This window comes from Myripristis murdjan, chromosome 8 (genome assembly GCF_902150065.1).
Source record: "Myripristis murdjan chromosome 8, fMyrMur1.1, whole genome shotgun sequence".
NCBI lineage: Eukaryota > Metazoa > Chordata > Actinopteri > Holocentriformes > Holocentridae > Myripristis > Myripristis murdjan.
In genome coordinates, this window is record NC_043987.1 from 22,034,104 (window position 1) to 22,061,283 (window position 27,180).

The 27,180-nt window shown below is 39.5% G+C and overlaps 1 protein-coding gene and 1 long non-coding RNA gene across 2 annotated transcripts in view; one reads left to right on the plus strand and one right to left on the minus strand.

Annotated features, from left to right (window-relative positions):
* Positions 1-1,136: 1,136 nt before the first annotated feature.
* On the plus strand, positions 1,137-25,331 carry shisa9b (shisa family member 9b). The gene is made up of 4 exons (XM_030059014.1): positions 1,137-1,648; positions 5,620-5,729; positions 20,587-20,727; positions 24,849-25,331. The coding sequence occupies exons 1-4, from the start codon at positions 1,137-1,139 to the stop codon at positions 25,235-25,237; spliced, it is 1,152 nt and encodes a 383-aa protein (XP_029914874.1). The 3' UTR covers positions 25,238-25,331.
* LOC115364442 (uncharacterized) overlaps positions 10,257-27,180 on the minus strand; it is a 43,158-nt gene continuing 26,234 nt past the window's right edge. Inside the window, exon 6 of the long non-coding RNA XR_003928678.1 lies at positions 10,257-10,647. This is a non-coding gene — a long non-coding RNA (uncharacterized LOC115364442). The remainder of the gene's footprint in view (positions 10,648-27,180) is intronic.

Below are 27,180 nucleotides of genomic sequence, written 5' to 3' on the forward strand. Positions count from 1 at the left end.
TGTGGAAAGCTGCAGTAGTTTAATCAGATATGGCTTGATGGCACAGAGTATGACGGTGTAGGCAGAGGTTAAAGCTCTAATAAAATCATTTAGCCCTCCTATCCTTGGGCTATAGGTTACCTACTCTCACTGTGCACTCTCCTAGAAAATCAAGTAAGAATGAAATGGAGCTACTCTCATTTTGGTTGGGGACGCCCTGCAATCTGCCACGGACACCTGGGGGTCCCCGGCACCCAGTAATAAACTCTGATATATCTTTTAGTGCCCATCAAAACAGAGCTTGTTTGAATAATACGATGCTGTGTTATTTTGTGTACGCACAGCTAAAAATGTCCTTCTGTACAACTTTCTCACTTTCTCCTGAAATTTTCTATAAGTGCCAATGCAAAGAGAGAACGAGGCAGATCCATACACTGGTAGCCTATCATAGAAAAAAAATGACATCGTGATTTGATTGAAGAAAATTCTTGAAGCAAGTTCTGAATCGAAAACAGGTAAAATTACCTCCAACATTGACATTTTTTTTTCAACAGGTAAGAGAAAAATACAATCTTCAGGCAACACTTGATTAAATGACTTGCCAGAGATATCTTGTGGCTTAAAGCTGATCTGCACAGAGCACACACACACACACACACACACACACACACACACACACACACACACACACACACACACACACTGTCTGGCTTTCTCTCTCTCTCATTGGTTCTCTCTCACTCACTCTCTCACTCACTCACTGGGGTCTCTTCTACTTTTTTGTTTTCTTGCTCCCAGTCTGTCTTTGTAGGGGCTCTGTGACTCTCTCCCAGCCTGGAGCGCAGCAGCCTCCAGGTCGCAGACACCCTCCAGGAGGCTGAAGCCCGCAGCACGGTGATGCCCTCTCCAACTTTAATTTAAAACACCCCGTCGGAAAGTGCTTGCCCTGCTTATGCTCGATAACTCTGCTGTAGTTCAATCAAAGGGAAAAAAATAATAACAATAAAGGAGTGCGCTCTGGAGTCAATGGAAGTTGCGGTGATTAAAACAGCCTAATTATCCCACGGATGGCTGTGTCTAGACTCTCTGGAAGATGCGTCCGGCCTTATGAGAGCTTGTTAGGGCGTCAAGTGCGGGATAAAAAGTGAGCAGCGACCATGCGGGGCACCGAGGTGCTCCTCGGTTACTTTCTGGTTAAAGTTCTGGTGTGCGACGCGGAGGGCGAGCCGGGACAGACCCTCGACGGCTTCATGTTAGTATCCGGGTTTAACGACTCAAAGGACGGGGAGAGCGGCGTGACCGAGAGCCCGCACACGGAGGACAGGTGCCGCGGGTACTACGATGTGATGGGACAGTGGGACCCCCCGTTCGTGTGCAGGACGGGCAGCTACCTGTACTGCTGCGGGACCTGTGGCTTCAGGTTCTGCTGCGCGTTTAAAAGCTCCCGGCTGGACCAGACCACCTGCAAAAACTACGACACCCCGCCGTGGATGATGACAGGCAGACCCCCGCCCAAGAAAGTTGATGTGGCGCTGGACACCGCCAAGGATAAAACGAACCTCATTGTGTATATCATATGCGGGGTGGTGGCTATAATGGCACTTGTGGGGATTTTCACCAAGCTTGGTTTGGAAAAGACGCACCGTATGCAGAGAGACAACATGTCAAGGTAGGATACACAGCATTTTTAAGAGACATTTTAAGTGGAAATTATTGTTGACGGATGCTGATGAATGAAGGGAGTGAATACGTTCACTCATATGAGTTCAAATGAATCTGGGCTCGAGGTCATAATAGTAAAGCGTGGACACAGAATTAATTTACACTCTCAGATTTAAATTAACACCGTATTTTTTTCGATGATGTGGCACAGTAGCACACACTCCACAGCCGAGAACCCCGCATTTTCGGACCCCTGTGATGCCTTCAATTGCCATCAGTGTCACAAAAAAAAAAAAAAAAAAAAGTCAAATTACACTGTAACTACTGAAATAATTATAAAAATACAAATTTTTCTTTGTAAACAAATGAGCAAACAGTAGAGTTGAAACTAAACAAAAAATCAAAGTCACTAAAAATCAAATATGGCACTGTCTCATCCTGAATATTGCAAGGTGATCCCTTGATTTTAGCAAAGCAGGATCAATTGGTGTTGTAATTCACCTCAGACATGGCCATTTTGGAGAAAACGGTGCACTGGAGAAGTGTTACAGAGTTTGGATTAGATGGATTCTGATGTGGGGTTAAATGTTAGTAAGGTCTTCATTTGAATCTGAGCCACAGCTTGCACCAGAATGACTACACGTTGACTTGCACCACATAAAAACAGAGAAACATAAGTTTGGATTGGACCGGAAACAGCCACCATACTGTACGCTGTATTCTGACAGACAAAAAAGCCTGACATTTTGTAATGATAAGATACATTGTCTATTTGAGGATGTTGAGCCATCAGGATTATTAAGGTGCATAAAGTTGTCTGGAAGCCATATGTTTTACAATTTAAGATTATTTCATATTTATTTATATTTACTACTGTCAGATTACATAAAAATCACACATACAAACTCTTATTTACATGTAGAGTAAGTGTGTCCTAATATTTATCTAAAATTAATCTTCCAAATGACCCCAGATAACTGTGTGCTTCCTTGTGGCTTTTGTTCTGTTTTGCTGTTAGTATGTGAGAGTAAAGGAGTTGTGTGACAGCAGAATACGTAATCATTTCCATTACTTTTAGGGGCTTAAGGCAGCTTTGAGCAAATTTATGTGTCTTACAAATTAGGAGAAAAAGTAATTCTAACATTTGAAATGTTGATGCCCACAACCACTGACTCTGGAGTTGGGTGCTGGGAGTAAGGACAAGCAGTCCTGGAGCTTTTGGTTTCTCTGTTTTTCCCACAGCACTGTTGCCATGGTGCATCCAAGAGGCTAGGTCACAGGAAAAAAAGTGTCACACATACTTCACATCACTGTACCTGTATGCAATCAGGCTTCATCATGATGCAAAGCACTTGAGAAATTAATTTCAGTGAATCGTGTCTGCTGTTTAATGAGCAGTGTCTACTTACGCACACAGAACTTCTTTAGAAGAAAAAAAAAGTTATTCCAGTTTTTTTCAGGTTAGGCCTCATTCTCCTAGTTCTTGCCACCCTGACGACTTATTGTGTTTTGTCACTCGTGTAAAACTTTTGTGACCTACTTCTTCATCTGTAGCTCACAAGGACTGTCCTTGTGCCACATTTATATTCAAATTGCAATGGAGCCTGTATCTGATTTTCTGATTATCTGTTTTAATTTTATCTGTTTTATAGTTGGCAAATAGATTATTAGAGTACTCTGATATTGCATTCATATCTCATCCAATTTCCTTTAAAAAGAAATTGGCGATTGGGGAAAAAAATTTTCAGCCTCCCACTGGTAATTACGAGTAGGGTACTTGTGGTGTTTTTTTTTTTTTTTTTTTTGCCAGTTTCCGCTGCATGAAATGTAGCCTCAGAAACTGCATGTGCAAGTTCATCAGAACAAACTAAGGCAAATAAAGTAGGGAATCCTCCAACATTGTATTTCAAAGTAATTAACCACATAATATTGCAAAAACTAAGAAAGCAATTAAAGGCACACAATGCATTTTTATGAAGGTTTAGCACCACCTAGTGGCTATATCCATCCACATCTGTATAGGCCTACAGACTATGGACTTTACAGGGAATATTTTTACATCACAACACAGATTTACACATAAAGTTGGAAATGTTCAAGGAAGCTGTTAGAAGATTCAGGTCAAACAACGGTCATAGGAAACAAGGCAAAAATACATTTTAGGCTACAACAAGTTGTTTAGAGCATATTTATTGAGTTATTCAGTTTGAAAACCTAACACCAGGACGGCGCCCTGGTATTGGTAAACAGCATTTTTGAACCCCCACTGTTGTGTTATGGTAATTTGCACATTTGAGCAAGTACATTAATATATATTGTACCTTTAAGACAGCAGTGGTGCTTGCTTTGATTTTGGCTAAAAGACTGGGTGATTTATGTGCCCTTGTGATCCACCCCAGCTGTCTGCTGTTAAAAGGGGACCTGAGTGGCACCACAATTAGGCGAAATGCGTCCTTCACGCCTAAGAACATAGAGTTGATTTAGGGTGAGGGAGATTCAGCTGGATGCCTTCTGTCCTCCTCTGAAAGGGAGATGAAGGAGAGGTTTCACTGCTTGGGCCTGTGCATGCCTTAGTGCTGTGTGGAGCTCACGGAGACATGGAGGCGCACACAGCAGTGTTTGTGTGCGGGGGAGACGAAGCGGCTGGTAAGCTGCTGTTTAAGCAGAGCCTTGCCCAGTGGCTTTGCAAATGTGTTGGTCTTTTTCCTGGTCAGTGCTTAATGCTGGGACATAGGACCCGCGTGTGAGAGACTTGTTGCACTTGAATGTTGTGTTGACTGGTGCTTGGAGCCTCACATGTTAAAGGCAAATATAGGACTGGGTATGGTTCGAAAGTTTTCAGTACCGTTACTGATACCTTGACTTTGATACTGGTTCCTGAACAATACTTTTTTTTGATACCAATGTTATAACATCAATTCCATAATGTCTCTGGGTGTTTTTCCCGCTTGGCTCTACAATGTGTAATGTTAGACAGCCAATCACCAGTATTATTAGATCTTGGTGCAAGCATGCTGCATGCTTATTGGCTCACTGACACTGAGGAGATTTACTCTTGAGGTCATTTGGTACCAAATTTTGGTACCATGACATTTTTTGATAGTTGATGGTACTGAAACAATTCAGTTGGGGCCACCGCTGGTTTAGGGGGTGACTTTATCCTCAGAGTTATTTGGTGAAATGGTAAAACCTCTAATAAAATTGACTAGGCTCACCCTGGTTGGCTGGGCACATGCATACACATTTTCAGGGCAACTAGATGAATGATCCTGTGACCATGCAACTAGAGCTATGACAAAACTGTCTTTCTGCTTTTTCTGATGTGAATATGGAAGAAGCCCAGCAGCCAACAGGGTGAAGAAAATGGTCGAATGAACTTATATATCTGAAATGTTAAGATATTTGCTTGATTCTAACCATTTATAAGACGTATAACAGCATTATTACATTGAAAGGCTGTGTTTTAATTGCTTTTCGGGCTGAAGTGTTTTGGAGATCTGTTGGTGCTGTGGGTTTGTATGCGAGATGAGGGATTCACAGAGCTCTGTAGTGAAGTAAGTGGTGCAACTTTGAGTATAATCAATCATCATGACGGGCAAAACTGGGAAAGAAGAGTGAAAATTATGAAAAATAGCTGAAAATAACCTTTAACTATGACTCTTCACACTTAAAATGCAAATTTCTGCATAACCTCCCCAGTTTGTTTCTTAATTTTAGGAAGAACTACTCCCTCCACCTCTTTGGCTATGCGTTTCATATCTGAGGAAAATTCTCCTTTGCTTTTTTGAATGTGTATTATTTGAAATACATATCTTGTTTACAAAACAGTAGGAGTTTTTGGTCTCAATTCTCAACCTTGCAACAGTCGCAAAGCCACAAATGTGCTGTGGGACCACACAGAATCTGTACCACTGTGTAAGTGTAATCTAATTTTCAGGAATGAAAGATCAGCTCTCTCAGTGTATTTTGTCTCCACAGGGCTCTTGCCCAGGTGATCCGCCACCCTGCCAGTGAACACACCGATGACATTGGGATGCACGGGCAGCACTACGAGAACTTACAAGCCAGGACATCGGTTAACAGTCTCCGTAAGTATTTTGTCACTCGCTGCAATCACAGCATGACTGAAGCCCGACTTTTCTTGTATGGTCTGCATTTTTATGACTTGATGGGCACACACTGATACACAGGGCAGCTTTTTTAGCAACTTTGATGGGCAGCAGACTCCTCAGCGATGTTGCTTTACTCAAATAGAAATGTTTCCTGTCGTTGCGAGCACTGCCAATATTCCCAGTGTATCACCATCCTAAAAGCTAACAAATAACAAATCTGTGATTAATGTTTTGGGAAGTGTCTCCATCAAGCTGTGTTCAAAACAATTAATTAAGCAATGTAGAAAACAGTGATTCTAAGAAATAATGAAGTTTGAACATCCAGATGAATCACCCTCCGCAAGAATTCAAAAAGAATTCTATTTCTAAAACATAATAATAGAATTTAAAACTTAATAAAACTATTTTCAAAGGATTTTTCAAGTTTGATCAAACAACTGCAGTCCCATTCAGCCTGGCAGAAATAAAACAAGACTTATATGATCACCTCCAAAAAAATAAAAGAGAGAAAGAAATATATAAATATGCACCAAAACCAACTTTTTGGGAGGTGTTCGTCCACTAATGGATATGAATTATATAACCAAGAGGGTGGATATAGATGGAACCATGAAGTACTCCACAGATGAGAATGTAGCTCTACACAGCAACAGAGAACTTCTCCTGTGACACATAATGTAAAACCATACAATATAAATAATTTAAGAGCAATATCTGTCATTCCCACAAAATCTTCAAGATGACTGATTAAGATGTTATAATTAATATTATTAGCCCAGAACATTCACATGCATCTGCTGCTTAAGGAGTAGTAGGAGGGCGGCAGCTGTGAAACTCAAAGGCTTGTTCAACACCACACATTTGCTTGCCTTTCCTGAATTAGCTGTTCCAGATAAGAGGGGAAGTGGTGGGGAATTCTAGTTCATTCTAGATAATCCTGTGGGCTGGTAAAGCAATTAGTCACGTCCTCAGCAATCACTTAACGTACTGTGGTAATTATCATCACCAACCTTAGAGCTCTCGTTCCTGGCTAAATGCTTATACAGCAGGCTCACACCGTGTCTCGCTCGCCTTTTCTCTCTGTCTCACACACAAACACTGCCACCTATACACACACACACGCAAAGTGAAGAGTGGCTTCTAATGCAAATCTGCTCAGTGCCCTGACATCATGCTAAAGTAAATAATGTCATACACACATGCTCTCAGTGGCCACTTTATAAGGTACACCTACATAATCAAATACTATTTAATAGTGCTCTGTCATGAAGTTTTGTACATTTCTGATGCCTATAATGCCCAGGTTTTCTTTTTGTCACAGTGATAGAGATGTTCATGCATTGACAGTTGACACTGAGCTCATAGTTAGTGCTGCTGTTGTGCTGGACTGCATTTTACTGAGAGGTGTTTCAAATAATCTGTCCCCCTCATGCATATAAAATAGGGAGGACAAAAAATCAGAAACACCTCTCAATATAACATAGTCCAGTACAAGACCTCTGCAAACTACAACCTCAGTAACAAACACAGAATAAAATTTACACATTCTCCACAACGTCAACAAAAACTGAACATAATAAACTTTCTTAAAAGGTAGAATTTATGGCAGAGCTGCTGCACTGAACTACATTAGACTGTACAGGTGGAGCTGAGAAAGTGGCCACTGAGCGTACACACATCACCTTGGTGGCTTCTGTCCTGTGAAGCCCAAGGCTGTGAGCTGAATCCTTCAACATGTGACATGTCCATCAACGGCTGCCTGTCACTGAAGCAGCTTAGTGGAATGTTATAGTAATAACGTCACACTAACCTTGACGGAAATCAAATTAGTTTCTCAGTGGTGCAGTGCTGAACATGTATGGCAAAATGGCATGTTATATTACAAATTTTGGCTTTATAGACAGTCACGGACAGTTATTTTTTGCTGTAGAGTTTATTTACACAGATCTGTATCTGTATAATTGACTCTAAAATCATTCAGATTTAGAATACAGTCAATTATTAATGCTAAAAATAAATACATAAGTCCTTACCTCAACTGTAGAAGTCCTTTTTGACCATTTTATGTCATATATCATGGCAGCATACAGTTAGAGAATTAAATGTGAACACTGTTTCCATAGAGGACAGAAGGGCAGAAGCCAAGCAAACAGCAAATGCCTAAAGAATACCATGTTACTGTGTCCAGTGCTGCATGCTGATAGAAATAAAGAAATAAAGTGAAAGTAAAGAGAACCAAAGAGAACAAGTTTCATGGTTACGCCAGCAGCTTCTCGAGCTTTGGTTTAAGACGTGATGTGAAGGATGTGAAGGTGACCATGTGTTCTACAGGGCCACAGATTGTAGATTTTCATTGCAACCAAAGACCACACCAGGTGATTTCACTGATTAGTTCCTCTTCTCTGGGCTGAAGGTCTGCTAATCAGTGAAGTGTGTGTTTTGTCTGAAAGGGCTGGATTTAGAAAATTACAGTCAATTTTTCTAAAAGCAACTGAATGTCGTAATCAAAATTTTTTGGTTGTCGAGGATGCGGTATGTGTCAGAGCTACCATCTGTCAACCTCTTGAGTGTTGCCACCCAGAATTACCTGGTGCTGTCTGTTTATTTTGTTGCCGTGAACTGTGGTCCTTTCATATGGCTGCTAGAGGGCGCTGTATGGCACCTGGTAACCCAGTATTGCCCCACCATGTTTACTGTAAATATTATACTGAGTTTCGAAATGCAGTGGAACTATGATCACAATAAAATCCAAAATATTAAAGGCAAACTATACTGAAAAGTAGAAATCTGGCATCAAAAATTATTTTATTATGAACATTTTTGAAGACTCAGTGTTGACGTGGCAGGCGAATTGAGTGTTATAGTTTGTAATCCTAAAACCAAGTGAGTTAGTAGCTTGAGCCATGGGTTGAGCCTGACCAGATTTCCTTTTTATGTACTCCTTGTAACTGTGTGTGAATCAAAGAAAAAAGTTATTGATTTGTGGTGATTATCATGTTAAACAAACTGTGCACATGTCATAAGCCTTTGTTTGCGATAGCTTCTTTTTTTTCAAATTTCGAAAGCCATACGGAGAAAATCCATTAAAAATCTGCAACCTGACCTATAAACACGCCTTCAATACAACATTTTGTAATTTATCAGTGTACAGTTAAAGCCTCCTAATAGAACAGTTATTAGGTAATTAACATCAAGCTACTTAACATGTTGGCAAGTAAATCCGATCCTCAGGAGTCACTATATGCTGTCATCGATGAAGGCACAATAGCTTTTTGTGTACAGATTATTACCTAGTATGACATGTAATACAATATTTTAATGAACTATAACACATCGTTATTTTATTCATAATTCACTATATTTTTACTTTTGTGCTGTCTGTGTTGTTCTGTGATATTCCAGATGTCAGTGTAACTAACCTGACTGAATTAAGACTGAAGTAAAACAATCCTTATGAGGTTCAGCCAAGTGGTTCATCAAATTTTAGCTACTGGGACAGTCCACATTTCTCCCAGATTTAAATAAAGAAATGTGGCTCCAAGGAATTTCACATGACTTCCTGATATAGAGCAGTGGTTCTCAAACTCAGGGTCAGGACCCCCCAGGGGGTTATGAAATAATTTTGGGGGGTTGAAAGATGATTAAGACATAAGCGAAAGAAAAAAAAAAAAAAAACATATTTAACATGCAAAATTATCCTGATTATTTTTTCATCTGATCCTCTTTTTTTCTGTTTTCTTGTGAAATAATGTGATAATTAAGCCAATGACACAATGAAACAACCTGATCATGTGATAATTCTTTAGGTGGACTCTTCGCCTCTCTGCATATACAGGAGTCAATCTAGCCAGATTTTTTTTTTTTTTTTTTTTTTTTTTTTTTTTGCATTTTGGTCAAAATGTTTCAGTCTAGGTATAGCGCAATCTCCCAAAGTGGTAAGAATAAAAACTAAAGACAGAAGTGATGTTCTTCTTTAATAATTCAAAATCCCTGATGCTGAACTACTAATCTAAATGCAAGTCACGGGATTTACCTTACCTTACTTACTGAAAAAAATCCCAAACTTAAAAAATACAGTTTGGGTCTTGCACGAACCCACTGATATATAGCAATTGAGAAACACATATTTCAACAACTAAAAAAAAACCACAAACAACGAGAAACAGCTTGCTCACAACTTTTGGTAAGCATTCTGTGAAGTGTGTGTGGTGCACATACACAGATTGCACACACAGTAGAGGGTTTCTCAGCATGTTGCCCCACGCTGCAAGACCTTGGCTTTATCCACTGAGCTATAATACACTCTAGATGGAATTGCACTGAAAAGTGCAATTCCACTGAAATTTTTGTTTGTTGACATGGAATTGATGATTGACTTGACATCTTGGGTGATCGTCTTATATTATAAGTTTTGGATTGGCCCTTTAATAGTTTGAAAGAACCACTACAGACAATGGAATGTATTTTTTTAGTGGTTTCAGTTTATTTTAAATGCAGTGTACGAGATTTCATTTACATCATTTTCTTAGAAATGGCAACAGTCACCTATCCACTACATTCCAGGATATTATTCCACTACATACATGATGAAAAGAATGAGCGGCTGAGTGAACATTTCCTTTGGACCGTGGCCTTGGATGTGGCCTTCCTGAGCACAATGTGAGATTGCTCTGGCAACAGCACAGGTTGTTTCTTGGCAGCAAACTTTACAAGGCAGCAAGAGGTGTGAGGATACTTTATGCCGCAGGGCTCTGTCCTGTGTTTGTTCTCCCTCTCCTTGTGCCTCAAGTGTCAAGTGTCAAGTCAAGTGCCAGGGCAACAGCGGACCCTGTACCTCACAGACCGTGGTACCTAGCAGTGAATGAAATGTTCCAGGGGGAGCTCTTGTTCTCATCTGTCAAAGACAACACAAATCTGTCAGACTGGCCCCAAAGCTCTCCTCTTCATCATGACAGTAATTCAGATTTTTATGTGCTGGGATGCTTTGGCGAGCAATAATATCATGTTCTTGTCCTGCTGGTCATGTGCGTACGCGGGGCAGTTGTGGAAGCGTGGCCTCTTTTTGCTCCAGGCAGGCAGCCAAACAGAACAAAGTCTCTGCTCACTGCCAACGCTCCAGTGGTGCATGACAGACCATGACAGTCCTCACTGCCAGATAGAAATGTATTTTAACAGGGTTGCCTATGACAGCAACTGAGTAATAGCAACCAAATGTACAGTTCAAGTTCGGTTATATTTTTCACCTGCCACATATTCTGTACTGTCTACTGGAGCTTCAACTCTTTAGGAGACTAATTAGGAACTGAGGATGCAGTGAGCTCTATAAATATTTGGACAGAGACACCTGGGTTGCTGTTTTGGCGCCACTCATTTGTAAAATGACACAATAACTATGAGGTTACAATACAGATTGTTAGTTTTAATTTGAAGGTATTTTCCCAGGATACCGAACACTGGTGTCACAGCTATTGTTTCAATTGAATGCCGAGAAACGTATTCGTAGTGGCCTAGTTTTTCCAAATGTTAAAATGTGTGAAAAAAAAAAAATGTTGGCCGTGCTCTTTAATGTCAGATCTGCATGAAGATAATTAAATACATGCCTGATCATCAAGGAACAAAAATGTCTCCAGTTATTAAAAGATCATTTTTTAGGCTATTGGAGAGAAATTACTGTTGTAGGTGTGAAAAGTCAGTTTTAACCACTTCGCTCTCTTCTATTCATCATTCCTTCATAGATATACACTCAGTGTCCACTTTCTCAGGTCCACCTGTAAAATCTAATGCAGTTCAATACAGCAGCTCTGCCATAAATTTTACATTTTAAGAAATTTGAGAATGTGTAAATTTAATTCTATGTTTATTATTGAAGTTGTATTTTGCAGAGGTCTTGTAGTGGACTACATTATATTGAGAGGTGTTTCTGATTTTTTGCCCTCCCCATTTATATACAATGAGGGGGACAGAATATTAGAAACACCTCTCAATAAAATGCAGTCCAGTACGACAGCAGCACTAACTATGAACTCAACAGAGAACTGAATGAACATTATTACTCTATTACTGTGACAAAAAGAAAACCTGAGCATGATAGGCATCAGACAAGTAAACTTTATGGCGCAACAGTTGTATTGGATTGTATTAGATTGTACAGGTGGACCGAATAAATTGAGAAAAGCATTACCACTTTGAGAGTCAGTCCACATCGCTGATTTGTCATGAATTTTTGCCAATCTGTGAAAAAAAAAAGCAAAATCAGAGAGGATAATAATCTTGAGATGGCCAGCTACTTTTCAGGTTTTGAAATAAACAATTTGCTTTGCAATTGGCACCTCTATCTTTGGTTACATTTTGAGTTGAGCAAATTCAGCCATTCCTGTCATGTGAGATTGATGCTCAAGAGGTATGCAGTGTGCAGCTAAGCTGATAATCTTGTTGTTTCTTTTTTATAAGTTTGATGCCACATCCTAACATCCATGCCAGATACATTTAAGCTAGAAGCTGTGTAACTGCACAGTTCCAGACACATAAGGTTAAGGTAGCTGATGTTACTCTGGATAAATCTGATAAATCTGAACAACTGTGCTCCCTTAAAGTTCAGAGCATGAGTTAGTGACAGCTAGTTAGATAGCAAACAAAGGAGCAGCAGGAAGTAAGATGATGACTGGACAACGCTTCCTGACATTTAAAGGGCTCAAGACTGGAATTAGTCGCTTCTGCCTTAGCCGAATCAGTCATATTATTAATGATTGATTACTGTAAGTCGCTAGCACTAGTAGGTATTTTTGCATCCAACATTATTGCAAATTTTGTTTGCCGCTGAGAAACATACATCTAGAAATGTAGAGTTGTTTACATGGAATGGATCAAATCAGGCTAAAGAAAAGAAAAGTTGTGAAGCCAAAAAGGCAAAGGTGTAATTACCACAAGGCATTGTCTTTACTTACGGTACAGAAATTTACATTTTTATTAAATTTTTTTTTAAGCGGAACAGTTTACTGTACAATCAATAAACACATTTTTGCAGGTGAAATAATACTTACAGGGTTAACTGTTTTACAGCTTAGGTGCATGGATTTGTTTGTCTGTATTGAAAACACATTTCACACATGAAAATAAATACACAGAAGATGTCTCAACTGTAAATAAGTGATAGTGTACACATGGAGGGTGATACAGTGTATGATAGCAGATTCAGGAGATTGGCAGAGAGAGACAGTGACAAGGAGAGAATAAAATATTTTCATCACTAACTTGAAAGTAGGCTGCCTGTAAATAAGAGCGCCCTTCTCCCTGTACCACTTATTTCGGGGCATACAGCTCCCAAAATACACTCTTAAATCTTTTATGAGTTCCAGGGAGGTGTCTGTATCTGGAGTGTTAACTCGCTTATTTCCCGCAACAACCATGGAGTCTTTAACCTTACAAGTTTCCAGAAATGGCCTACTTTCTTCCAGTGGCTGACATGAAAGCTATGACTCTGACAACAGTACAAGCACAAATGGCACACAGTCAACACAAGTCAGAAAAAAACAATAAAGACGAAGATAGACAAGTATCTCCATCAGCACCTCAATTTCATACTGTTTTTAGCATCCCAAGAACACCAAAGTGACACCAAATGTTAACAAAAGCACTGCCCTCCTTCATTAAGTGCTGTCTATTAACATCATACAGGGCATTAAAAGAAATCTGAGACACACACACACACACACACACACACACACACACACACACACTCACTCACACACTCACACACAGAGATTGTGACAAATAACGGATTGTGAAACACATTAATGATTGACCAGTCAAACCCGTCTGGCTCCTGAGTGGGCGACCCAAAAAGACCCTGAACTGAATGAATAGTAACTTTAAAATAGTTTTCAGCGGTTGAATGAACATACCCGCTATTAAGAAAGAGCGGACAAGCTCAAAGAAAATGGCATAGTACTAAACTAGATCTGTGATGTTTTATTTTATGTGAAGGAGCTGATGACAACCAACTATTCTTGATGTTGGAGGAGAAAAGCATTTTGCCAGACGTACGACTGGCAACTACCAAACCCCCAGAATATCATTTAGTAACACTGATCTAATTTATGATACACTGATTAATAACGCTGAACACTCCTGAATATGAGAAGTTTGAGGTTTGTGCGTTGGTTCACCAACATAATTGAGAGCATATGAAAACAGATTCGCCACCTGATAATAATTTGCAGTGTCACGCCAAACATTTAGAGACTGTATCACATGAAATACTTTTGTGTCTCATTGGCCGTGGACTTTGTGATCAGATGTACCAGATTAGAACTCAGCTGTGTCCGCACCTGCCTGATCGGATAGTGAGCAGATATATTCCACGATAGAAACTGATAAATTGTCTGGATTTAGGCCACATGCTGTCCACACCTGGCTGGGAATCCGAACTCAGTGTGAGGCGGGCCACCTCGGCATGTGATTGGATCCAAATACCGAGCAAGATCCGATCTCAGGATTGACAGTTAATGCATTAGTTGTACTCCTAAAAGATGCTTTCAACAGCCATTAAATCTGATCCATCATAAAAGCCTTGGCTGAAAATGTCCATTCTCAGCATTTATAGACCAATTTCTAAAATCGTTAATAAAAAAGGTGATTATACATGAAAGAAATTTTTTTTTTAAAAAATTTAAAATTGGTTATAAATGGAGCATTTCTAAGCTGAAGCTGTTCCATGGATATAACTGTCCATGGTGCTGGCTTTGGCTGTACCAATGACAAAATAAGTTACAATTTTGTTCTAACTGCAAGCACAACTCTTGATTGGTTTGTAATTTTTTTCCTTACATTTCTGTGAAAGACAGTTCTGTATTACCTCCCATATCCGCCCTAGTGTAATTAATCATGGTTTCTGTTGTTTTCTCCATCTATAAGGCAAGACTTGGTTACACACTTGGTTACTTTTGTTTCTATGCTGATGATAGACAACTGTTTTTGCTTCAAATCCAGTGATACAAGCTAGCTTGTTATTACTGAGAAACACTGATTGGATGTCTCCTATTTTTCTGTCACAATAATGATGATAAATCTCAGGTTATTATGTATAATCCACCAATCAAATCTCATAATTCATTACATTTCTGGCATCCCATTTAGTAATATCAAACAGGCTGCCAGAAATTGATTTATTTTTTATTCTGGTCTTAATTTTGAGAATCAAATCTTGAGAAATGTTCAGTCTTATTTCTACCATTTTTCAAGTATGTGGCTAGTTTTCTGACCTGGAGAGTTATTCATTCCTTTTCCATCAAATTCTATCAAGTCAAGTCAAATTCATTTAGAAAAAGTCATTTAAAAACAACCACAACTGACCAAACTGCTGTGCAAAGACAAAATTAAAAAATTAAGGGTAAAATCATGTCAGCTCACAAAAATCAAACACCAATACGATAAATAAACAAAACATGGAAAACAGATAGGTCTACACAATACACACAAAGCCAATCAGATCACTTGTTGAACACTAGATTATAAAGGTCAGATGAAGCCGATCTGATACAGAAAGGCAGGCTCCTCCACAGTCTAGGGGCCGTGACTGTCATCTATCATCTTGTACTGTAATAACTCTAGATACTCTTACCAACAATAAGAATTATTAATCAGAAAGTAGTCTTTGACAGATAACATGTATCTTTCTAAATGTAAGGTCACACATAGTCGCTGGAATCCGAGCTTTTGGGATTTGCAGACATTTTTTCTCAAAGCAATACAGCCGTAGCTCTCTAAGTGTTTTTCTTTGAGGGTAAGGTGCTGTATAAGTGAAATGTTTCAGGAGCCAGTTTCTGTAACAAACGCTAAGGCAAGTTGACAGGTTTTAAAAAGGAATCTATTTGTTTCCATTGCTTTAGATAAGTGTGAAAACAAGCCGTGTTGTCTGTGTCTCGCTCTCTCTCTCTCTCTCAGCGTTGCAATTTTAGTAAACTTTTGACAACCTTGGAATATGCAGGAGCTCTAACTGCGACAATATTAAAAAAAAAAAAAAAAAACTCTCTCTCTTGAGGAAGCAAGGCAGAACCATCAAACCTTTAATGACCTCTAAATTATAGATTAACAGTATAGTTCACCCAGTAATGTATTGTTCCTTAGGTGTGGTTTAGTGAAATAATCATGGAAGCTGTCTCCTGCAAATTTTCATGACACAACATTGATCATTTTGCAGTCCTTTCCAAAATTAATTAGCACCGTAATGAAGTTTCCTGCTGACCAGTGGGGAATAAGGTCCTAATTAACCTATTTTCTGTATTAATGATCTGTTTTTATCATAGACATTCTAGATAAAAGAATAGCGGACTCCTCAAATTTAAAAGTTTGTCAACTTTAACCATTTACAGCATCAGTGACAAGTCGTTCAGAGGTTTGCTTTATATTATATTTTGTGGTGTGTGTCTCTACTTTTTTCAAGAACAGTTTGTTAAACACTCAATGTGAATTTATAGCTTGATCACTGTGGCCCAGCAATAAATGATTAAATGGCTTGTTTAATCTTATTCTATCATCTGAGGGATTATCACACAGTTGTGTCGCTGCATGGGAATACAGTAACAGGTGAATGATGGGACAGTGGAACAAATGAACCATGTACTGTGCAAAGTTTTAACACTGACTACCTTTACATGCACAAAATACTCATTTTTTTGCCCTTATTCTGAAAGAGACAAGGTTCCTACTTAGCTGTTTACACGGCTAATGAAAATGAATATTCCTCTAATATTCCTTTATACTCTGATAAACATGACAGGGGCTAACATGTTGTTCATCATGTCAAAATATGGAAAAAAGTGGAGTGGCTGGAGTTGCTTGAGCTATTTTGCTTTTTTGTGTCAAAAATTGTCTCCATTAAAAGTGGGCTGCTACACACACACGCACACACACTCACATCAACGCACTTCCTCCCTTTACCAGTCCAGTGTGTATCAGACTGTCTCAGCACCATGGAGCTGCAATGGAGTCATTACTTTATTATTGGTGGCATATTATGACTAATGTTGGCTGACACATCACATAACAAGACCAAGTCACAAAAGGAAGTTCTACATTACTAATTAATTAAATAGCTGTTTCATAGCTCTGATCTGTTACTCCCTAATTTGCTATCAGACCCAGCAGCAGCCAACAGAGGCATCGTCTCTGAATGCACTTTAAGAAACTCTGCAAACTTCAGCTGTTTGCGCTTCCCTGGCCCAGTGGGTTGGTCAAATAGCTGTGATTGGCTGGATGGTCGTTCAGTCAGTCTAACTGGACAGAAGAGGCTGTCATGAAGGGGGAATGCAGTTGCATTTCATTTACACCTCAGGAAAAAGTGGGTGGGATGCAGTGCAGGTGACGCCCATGCTCAAGCCCAAGCTTACTGTGTACATGGTTTCTAGCTGTGAGCATCTTGGCCAAAAAAGTAACAAATGTAAGTGAGAGTCATGAATACAAGCAACACCTTTAACTGTTAGCAACACCACTTACTGAGATGACAGAGGATGTGGAGTAGTATCTTAGGAAGATGTTACAAGTCAATTTTACAGTCTCGATGACAACATGATTACTGGCCGACAAAATTAATAGGATGGACATAGATAACTCCAAAGATTATTGATTTCATTTATCATAATGCAACTGTAATGCATTGATTATTGTTATAAATTTTAACAAGTGTGAGATAAAAAAATTGTTCAGGCTTTGTATGGTTTTCTAAGTCTTTCATAAAGAGTCTTTCATAAAGAAGTCTTTCATAAAGAAGCTGTAATGTGTTATTTTGATACATCAAACCTTTGTCAAGCTGAGTTATTCGCTGTGGAGGTAGTTCATTAAACTGGGGACCAGCTTTTTGTGCTCAATGAGTAACTGTAAGTGGTATTATAGCAAAGTGGAGGCGTTTAGGAACTACAGCAACTCAGCCACCAAGTGGCAGACCACACAAAGTTAAGTTGCCAAGAGCTGAGGCGCAAAGTGTGTAAAAATGGCCAACGCTCTGCTGACTCAGTAACTGCAGACCTCCAAACCTCCTCTGGCATTAAAATCAGCACAGAAAACTGTGAGCCGGGAGCTTCATGACATGGGTTTCCATGGCCACAATGCCAAGCATCGGATGGAGCGGTGTAAAGCACGCCGCCACTGGACTCTGGAGCGGTGGAAACGTGTTCTGTGGAGTGACCAATCACGCTTCTCTATCTGGCTGTCTGATGGACGGGTCTGGGTTTGGCAAATGCCAGGAGAGCGTTTCCTGCCTGACTGCATTGTGCCGACTGTAAAGTTTGATGGAGGAGGGATACTGCTATGGGCTTGTTTTTCTGGGGTCAGCCTCGGCCTCTTAGTTCCAGTGAAGGGAAATCTTAACGCTTCAGCTCACCAAGACATTTTGGACAATTCTGTGCTTCCAAATTTATGGGAACAGTTTGGGTAAGGCTTTTTTCTGTTCCAGTATGACTGAGCCCCAGTGCACAAAGCAGCTTCATAAAGGCATGGCTGGCTGAGCTTGGTGTGGAAGAACTTGACTGGCCTGCACAGAGCCCAGACCTCAACCCAATCCAACACCTTTGGGATGAACTAGCGCAGAGATTGTGAGCCAGGCCCTCTCATCCAACATCAGTGTCTGATCTCACCAAGGCTCTTCTGGATGAATGGGCAAAAACTCCCACAGACACACTCCAAAATCTTGTAGAAAGCCTTCCCAGATGAATGGAAGCTGTTCTAGCTGCAAAGGGGGGACAAACTCCATATTAATGCCTATGGATTTATAATGGGATGTCATAAAAGCTCCTGTAGGTGTAATGTGTAGGTGGTCCAATATTTTTGTCCACAGTGTGTAGCCACGATAACCATGATAAAAGCACCGTTGTGTACCATGCTTCTCCAAATGATATCACCATCCTGACCTTGTATTTTAAAATACAGACAAGACACAGGTGCTGTGCTGGAGTCATATCTTTCTTGAAAGAAAGACTCACTCAGGTGTACCATTTGCATCATGAGGAACAGATGAGAGACGGTGCTGTTTCATGACCACATGGCATTTGAAATTAAAAAGCAGCTTTTGTAGTTTGGTGACACGCCAAGCTGAATTACAAAAGTAATGAAGACTGACAAATTAATTACGAATCAAAATTATACACACCAAGCACTGATCCGTCAATTTAAATTTAGTGTCTTCTTGAAATCTCTTTGCATATATAAATATGCACTACTCACAAAAAGTTAGGGATATTCGGCTTTCGGGTGAAATTTCAGGATGAACCTAAAATGCATTATAACCTTTACAGGTGAACTTAATGTGACCTTCTGTAAACTTTTGAATGCACATGTCCAACTGTTCAATGTTTCAGTACTTGCACAAGTTGCTGTTCTCTAACAAGGAGTTTAACGTCAAAATTCACATCAGGTGTTTGATGCTCCAGCTCATCGAGGTCGTATCATTAGGGAATGGCTGCTGGAGACTGGGGTACCTCAGATGGAGTGGCCTGCACTTTCTCAGACCTGAATCCCATAGAAAACCTATGGGATCAGCTGAGTCGCCGTGTAGAGGCTCGGAGCTCTGTACCCCAGAACCTCAATGTCCTGAGGGCCGCCCTTCAAGAAGAGTGGGATGTCATGCCTCAGCAGACAATAAGTCGACTTGTGAACAGCATGAGACGTCATTGTCAAGCTGTAATTGATGCTCAAGGGCACATGACAAGTTATTGACACTGACATTTTTTGTTGTGGTATACCCACCACTGTTGTTGGCTTTTGTTTCAAGAAATTGTTTGAGATGAGGAAATCACCAGTGTATGCTTCTACTTTCATGATATAATATCACTGTAGCGTGAACTTTTTATATTTTCCATAAATTTCACCCAAAAGCCAAATATCCCTAACTTTTTGTGAGAAGTGTATATGTACCGTGGGTGTAGTCATCAAGGTGCCAGCACAATCAACAGTCCTCAAACTGCAACCTGTGAGATGTGGTTCATTCCATTAACCTCCTTTAATTTAAGCAGTAAAAGATGATAGTCTGAACATCTGTTTGTTCTGTTGTGCCAGCAGGCAGGAGGCCAGTCCATTTGCTGTGCACCCCTCAATTTGCCAGATGTCTGCTGTAGGATTAGTAGAGTCGTACAAAGAGCAGTCATGACTCTCCAGCTGGGTCTCCCAGAAACGCCTACTTCTGGGAAAGTGATGCAACCAAGTTGATGAAACAATTATTATTCTCCATTTACATACATCCGTCAAGCAGTTTTACATCCTGGGCATTAGACATCCTATAACAGGCAACGCTGCCTTTGCTTTGGACTATAATTTGCTTGAAGTAAACTGGTAAATGTAAAGAAAAAAATTTGGGTTACGGCAATGGATTTTGGATTGCCATGCTTAATGATTTGTGGGCTAACATGATTAGATGACCTCAGTGGAAATAAAGGTTTGGCTAATGCTCCACTGAAACAGACTGTACAGTCAGGGCTCATGCCTTATATGTTATATTTGTTTAATGTATCAGTGTTTTCACACCTTGTATCAACTAGTAATACATATATGAAAATTTGGACAATATGCAGCACAAAGATTAGTTTCACATCGCATCTAAACATAATGAGAGAAAGGGAAAAACAGCATAAACTTATATAATAGAGGTATTCCTGTTGTGAATAAAAATCAGCACTATTAGCCATCACCTAACTGGCCTCTTTATTTGTAAAGCAACAGATGCTTCACAATCAAACTTCTCATGTTTCAAATGGTTTGGGCTACACGGGCTTGGCATTACAATCATGCTGTAGGAAAATACAGTACCTCAACAATGCATTAACGGTTCCTGTTTCCCCTCCTTCAGACGGCACCCAGATGAACAATGTGGGCCCAGGATCGACTTTGATAACACAGCCGTACCCTGCCCTGGGACAGATCATAAGCCCCTATGATCAGCAGCAGCCTGGCAAGGATGTCAACAAGTATGCCTCGCTCAAGGCTGTGGGTAAGACAGGGTTTACAGTGAACCATAACACTGACAAGTCTGTTGGACTCGTCAGGTCATTGGATAAGGATGTGCATGATATAAAAGTTAATTTCATTATGTTATGAAGAACAGAAACGTGCATCGGAAGTGGTCTAACCTACAGCAGGGTTAGCCATCTGTAATCCAAGACAGCATGAAAACAGGTTTATCAGCCGTTTATAAATGTGCAGAAAGGTTCCAGAGAGGTTTCATGTAATTTCATGTTGGCAGAAAAATGATTAAATGTAGGCTACTTAGCATGATCCTCATCACCTGTCTGAACAGCAGAAAAAAATTCCTTGATGTGTTACGAATTGCCAGCTGTAATTATCTCTGAGCTTCATCACCCACCCCCTCTCTCTGTCCCTCTCTCTTGAAAGACAACGCTTCTTTGGCATTTTTTGTCATGGAATTTTTCACTCCCCTCTTTCATATCTCATGAACTACGCTGCACTAACGACTGCATGGCATGTCTCATTAAATGTAATTCAAAATTGTATTACCTTATCCTTTAGAGGGGATCCTATTCCGTTTGAATCTCCATCAAATATCCATGCTGACAGACGTCCTTTTCAGTGACAGTTCATCAATATCCAGTGAAAAGTGCTGTGAAGTCTATGTATAGTAATACGTGCTGCTTAGGGCTGTACCTGATTCACAATTTCCAAAGTCGGCAATACAATTTAACAAATCGATGATTCACTCCCACAGTCCGCCCGCCTGCCATTAATTAATCCGCATCTGCCAGTTATAAAATTGATCATCAGAGTTTTATTTGCATGCAGCAGAACTTTTCATACAAACAAATGTAACACAAAGCGATTCACACAATAAAACAATAATACCCCCCCGACACACGCAGACACACATACACACACACACACACACACACACACACACACAAATAATATCATGAACCAAAGTAACACTCTCATAAATCTCAACAATTTGCAATGAGGAAACACCAGAGGCAGGATTGAGACGAATAGGAAATCAATAAAGAAATCTAAATAAAAATATAAAATACCATTAAAAAGGGTGAGGTATGATTGATTAATAAATAAATACATACATACATACATACATAAATGCATACACACTCTAAGTAGATAACTAAATGAAAGGCTAAGACGCCAGGATAAAATAATAAAATAGTAAAACAGAGAAGAGGTATAGAAGTGAGTAAAACCAGAGATAAAAGGTAGGGTATAAAGATAATAAAATCCAGAACATAAAAGGACAGACCAAGAGGTAGAACTGACTAAAATAATAACAACAAATAAATAAATCAATGTTAAGTTTGAGCCAGACTAAAAAGGCAGGTTTTGAGTTTCCCTCAGGTCTTTAGGAGACTTGGACCGTCGTGATCAAAGGACGCCTCACTGCGGGTTTTTGTTTTGATAATTAGGCTGTTTAGCGATAATTAAAAGGCCACTACCGGAGGACAAGAGGGTTCCAGAGGGCCCATGGGCCAAAAGCAAATCTGATGGCCATTAAAAGCTTTATAAACCAATAAACACTCGAGCAGCTGAGTTTTGTAGTCACTGCAATTGAGCTGTATTCTTTTTAGTGAGACCAGAAAGCAGAGCAGCACAACAGTCAGTCCTGCAGGTAATAGAGGTGTGCATCAGTGTTTCTGTGTTGACTTGAGAGGGAAACTGAAGGCGTGGGTTGAGTTCAGTGGCAGCAGGGTGAATGAATGACTGAGTGACTGAGTGAATGAAAAGGCGTGCGAGGGTGCAGTGTGTTACACTTGCTGTAACACATAAATAAATATATAAATAAATAAATATCACAACCAAAGCAACACAGACTTATTCTTTTATCATATATCTTTCATGCAAGCGGATGAAAAGCAGTTTCCTCTTGGCGTCGCTATGTTGTGTTTTTCTGTTGATAATGGATGCGCGGAGATTGCTGATTGGTTGAGATCATTTAAACTCCAAGTACGATGCTTTCTAGTTCTTTCACAAAAAACAAACAAACAAACAAACAAAAAGGCTCCTACAGATACAGAAATGCACTGCTAGTTATGTTTCTAATGTGAGGTTCAAAACTAAGATCTGAATCAAAGGTACTTTTTATACAAAAAACAAAACTGCAGAAAATACTGACGAAAATACAGACTTTCAAGGGCAGCCTTAGTTTTATTCATGTCATGCACTTTTTTTTGATAGTAGGCACTGAGCTCCTGACAGGCACCATTGGAAAGAAAGCACCCAAAAGGAATAAATCACAGTACTAGAAATAATAATCACAATAATCCACTTGTGCCTACTGGGTATTAAAATAACCCATGATGTTCCTTGCATGTTTCAAAACATGTAAATTGAACACACCTTAATGCAAAACATGCAGTGCAAAATGTCCCAAGAATTACATAAAATAAAGATGTGATGAAGGACATGGGGAAAAATAAAATCCAAGGAGCAAAATCTCAGTGAAATGGATAAATTGTGTCAGAATAAAAAGTAAATTATCGTCTTCAGAAGAGAAAGGGAAGTTCAGCACTGATAGGTTTAAAGCATGTTGAGTGATGTTGACAGCCTCCCACCATATGCACTCTCCTAAACATGAGTAAAGTTGGAGAGAAGTTGCCTTAGTAAATAAAATAAATCAGCAGAGGCAAAGTGAGTGAAGGCATCTGCGGATCTGTGTTTAATGTCATTCAAAGTCAAACAGTTGTCCTTTCATGGATGCTACCTGAATCAATTAGACATGTTTCACGGGCCTTAGCACGGAGGAGATGACAGCTATCATAATAAATAAAGTAGGTCCAATCACATAAAACTGGCATGCAGATCGGCGCAACTCTCTGTGATACTCAAGCAGCTGAAGCTTCTCTGCTGCTAATCCACTGAAGTGCTGTCAAACAAACCGATCATTAGGGAAAATAAAAATAGAGGGACTCTTAACTAATGAGAATGGGCATGGGAGACAATCAGGAGCAATCAAAACACAGATGAGCCGGGTGGTGGTGGGGTGGAAATTAACGGTACAAAGTGAGCCTTGTGAGCCTCTGTGGTTAATCTACCACCACTGGTGTAGGTTATATTTCACTATATGGTGCTAAGGAAGTGCTATTCTTCTCTGTGTCTCCTTGTGATCCAGTGGTACTGCCTGCTGCTTAAGAAGAGAACATTGTAAAAGTCATCTGGAAGACATTTCATTTAAAAAAAAAAAAAAAAAAAATCTGAAATGTCCTACAGGGAAATTGCAAGGACTAATGGTGGAGCTTGGTGTGCTCAGGCTCAATTAGTGCTGAATATTGTTTTCATATAATATCTGCACCTGATCGGAGACATAGAATTACCCCGCAGTGGCCGTTAGGAGCTAATCTTGGCAGATAACAAGACATGTGCCAAAGACTTTTTTTTTTAAATGAATAGTATAGTGGACTGCTGGCAAATATTTAAGCTTTAACAAGTTCTCAGTGTTGTAAACGTGCATGCTCACATAACTCACAATACACATTCAGAATCTTTTAGTTGCCACAAGTTTATTTTTGTCTTATGGTATTGTACAATTATATGTTTTATGTGGGTCATTCTGAAGAAATAGTGATATGTGGATGGGTGGCAGTATATTATTAAGCAACATACAGTATGTGCAGTGTGTAATAATAGACCCTTTGGTCACTAATTACTTATCCATTTAAAGCCATTGAAGGCTATTCAGAATTAGTTCAGACCATACATTTTTCAGTTAAAGAATTTATTTCTCATTTTTGAACGCTCTGTGGCCAACCAACTATGTGAATGTTTTCAATTTTTGTCATGTTTTTGAATTAATGCGAAAGTTTAAAAAAATGACTATTGACTAAAAAATGACTAAAAAATGAATATTTCAGATCAGAAATATATTCTCAATATTTGAAGCATAGTAAAACAATTCAATTCCTGTGATTTCAAGGATTTTAAATTCCAATTAATTTGTGTCATGATTTACTTATGAAACATTTGGGCTGCCTAACTACTCCATCTAGTATTTTCAGCCATCTTTACCTTGTTTGTTTGAATGTGTTTTGCAAATTAAGTTAAAAAGTATGTGAAGGCAAGCAGTGTGAGAGCCATAACGCTGTTTATGTGTGTATTTTGTAGCGGAGAAGGCTAATGAGAACTTCTACACCAACCGGCGACACATGGTAGAGATGACAACCAAGGGCAGCCTTCCCATGGAGCCGGTGGATATGGAGCCAGAGCCGAGTAATCCTTACAGCCCACCCAGACAGCCCTCTGCTAAGCAGAACGGACACAAGTACAAAAGCAGTAAAAGCCACAGCTTGCAGTCTTTGGCCTATGGCTCCAGCTCCAACACCATTGTCAGCCCAGGGGTGCTGAAAGTATGGGAGAGCAAGGACACGTTGGGGCGGCGACAGACCTGCGGCCCAAAGAAACACTGCACCATAGAGAAGGAGCTGCACAGTCCACGCTACATGCCTCCACACCCATATTTTGTCACCAACAGCAAGACAGAAGTGACTGTATGAAAGCTTGTCTCGCTGCCGGGCTTAATGGAGAGCGCAGAGTGGAACGAGAGAGAGAGAACAAAGTGTGTTGGTGAAAGCCTGCATAATGGGGCTAGAAGGAGACAGAAGTTGTTGACTTGGCTTTGTTGTTTGTAAGGAATCGGTATGGCTTGTAATGTCTGAGGCTGTGCATGTAGGTAGTATTTAAAGCACACAGACAAAAGGTGGCACATTACCACATACATACAAGGAAAGTCAAGTAAATATGTTGCAATCTACCATTATTTAATCCAATATCTATAAAAGTAACATCTATAAGTCAATATGTTCTCCCCCACCAATGGTGAAAGGGTAAAACCATACAAAACAAGTGACATATAATGTGTAGATGACCTGAATACTGCAGTATCTTATGTTTATACTCAATCCACATTACTCAAATGAGAAAACTTTTCCTACATATGAATCTACTCAAGGTTAAATAGCCTTTGGTGAATTGGGTATTGGTGTAATTTGTACATACTGTGGGGAAATGTCTTGGCACTGGTTACATTTTTATATATAAATGATGAAAAGACTGTTTTATGAGCTAAATTCAAAAGTCCTTGACATCTTAGCCCGGGCACAAATATTTGCCAGGGCTGAAATTTTACATCAAGTTTATCATGTGAAGGATTGGATTTTAAAAATAAATGGGAAACTGACTTGACTCGAAATTTAAAAATCAAAAAAGTATGCTTTTGGAAATGGTAAGCAGTAATGTTATGTATGCATGCAATGTGTGTAAGTGAGCTAAAACATGCAAAAACACTCCATTTATGGTGAATGACTTTTTGTGAGCCCACAATGCGGTTATAAACTTTGTTAAGTGAATCAATAACAGCAGATTGATTAAATTCAAGGACACTACATTCCTCTCAATAATAGTTGTTCAAAAATTAGTTACATTTATATTGACAATTCCTAAATTGCTCCAACTTGTAAACATGTCTGACATCAGTTTGTCATGTGAGGCTCAGATGGACATCACTATTTCCGACGTAAATAAGAAATATTTTAATAACTAAAATGGAATCAGTCTGTTCCAGCATTTCCGAAACTTAGGCATTCCCAAAATGGGCATTTTACTGGGTATTGAGCAAAGTGCATAACAATGCTATTTGTGAATTCATTTTCTTAATTAAAATAGAATTAGAGCATTCTTTTTTCTACACTGGTCTGATCAGCTCAGATGCTGTTTAGCATTTGAAATGTTTTGTGTGTCTGTTAGCTGGTGACTGATGTCTTGCAGAATAGCTAACGTTACTTCTCAGTGTTCGCTGAGATTACTAGAGTTTTCTTGCGAGCTGCAATTGACATTCCTGACTTGCGGCCTTTTTCCTGGTGTGGATTAGGCAGCAAACTGTGTTTATTCAACATTGTTTTGAAGGAGGAAGAGTCAGTAATCTGTGTGTTACGTTTGTATTAGTTAAGTGTATATGTGTGTCAGTTTCTGTGTGTGTGTGTGTGTGTGTGTGTGTGTGTGTGTGTGTGTGTGCGTGTGCTAGGGTCAGAAATTAGCATCAGCCAGCAGCCAGATGCTGGTAAAATATGACGGTGACCGGTAGTTTTCAGAGAGGTTTTATTTCAGAAAGGTTGAATGCCTGGTGAATTTGAACATTTATCTCATTCATCCTGTTCTGTATTTTTGTAAGTCTGGGTTTGGGTCCTGGAGAGATTCCAAATTTCTCTTTTGGGTCTTGAGCTGTAAATGTTTGGGAACACCTGGTTCATTGTTGTGCATGTTCATTTCAAAAATGCTGTACTTTCATTACATATATTTGAGTTCATCATTCAGTCTGTTCTGCGAAGTACTGCATCAGTTCCAGCATTGTGATTATGTGATTCCTCTAGATAGCAGATAACTGGAGGAATTTAATCCTCTGTCTTGCCATGATTGGTCAAACTCCAAGTTATCCAGTCCA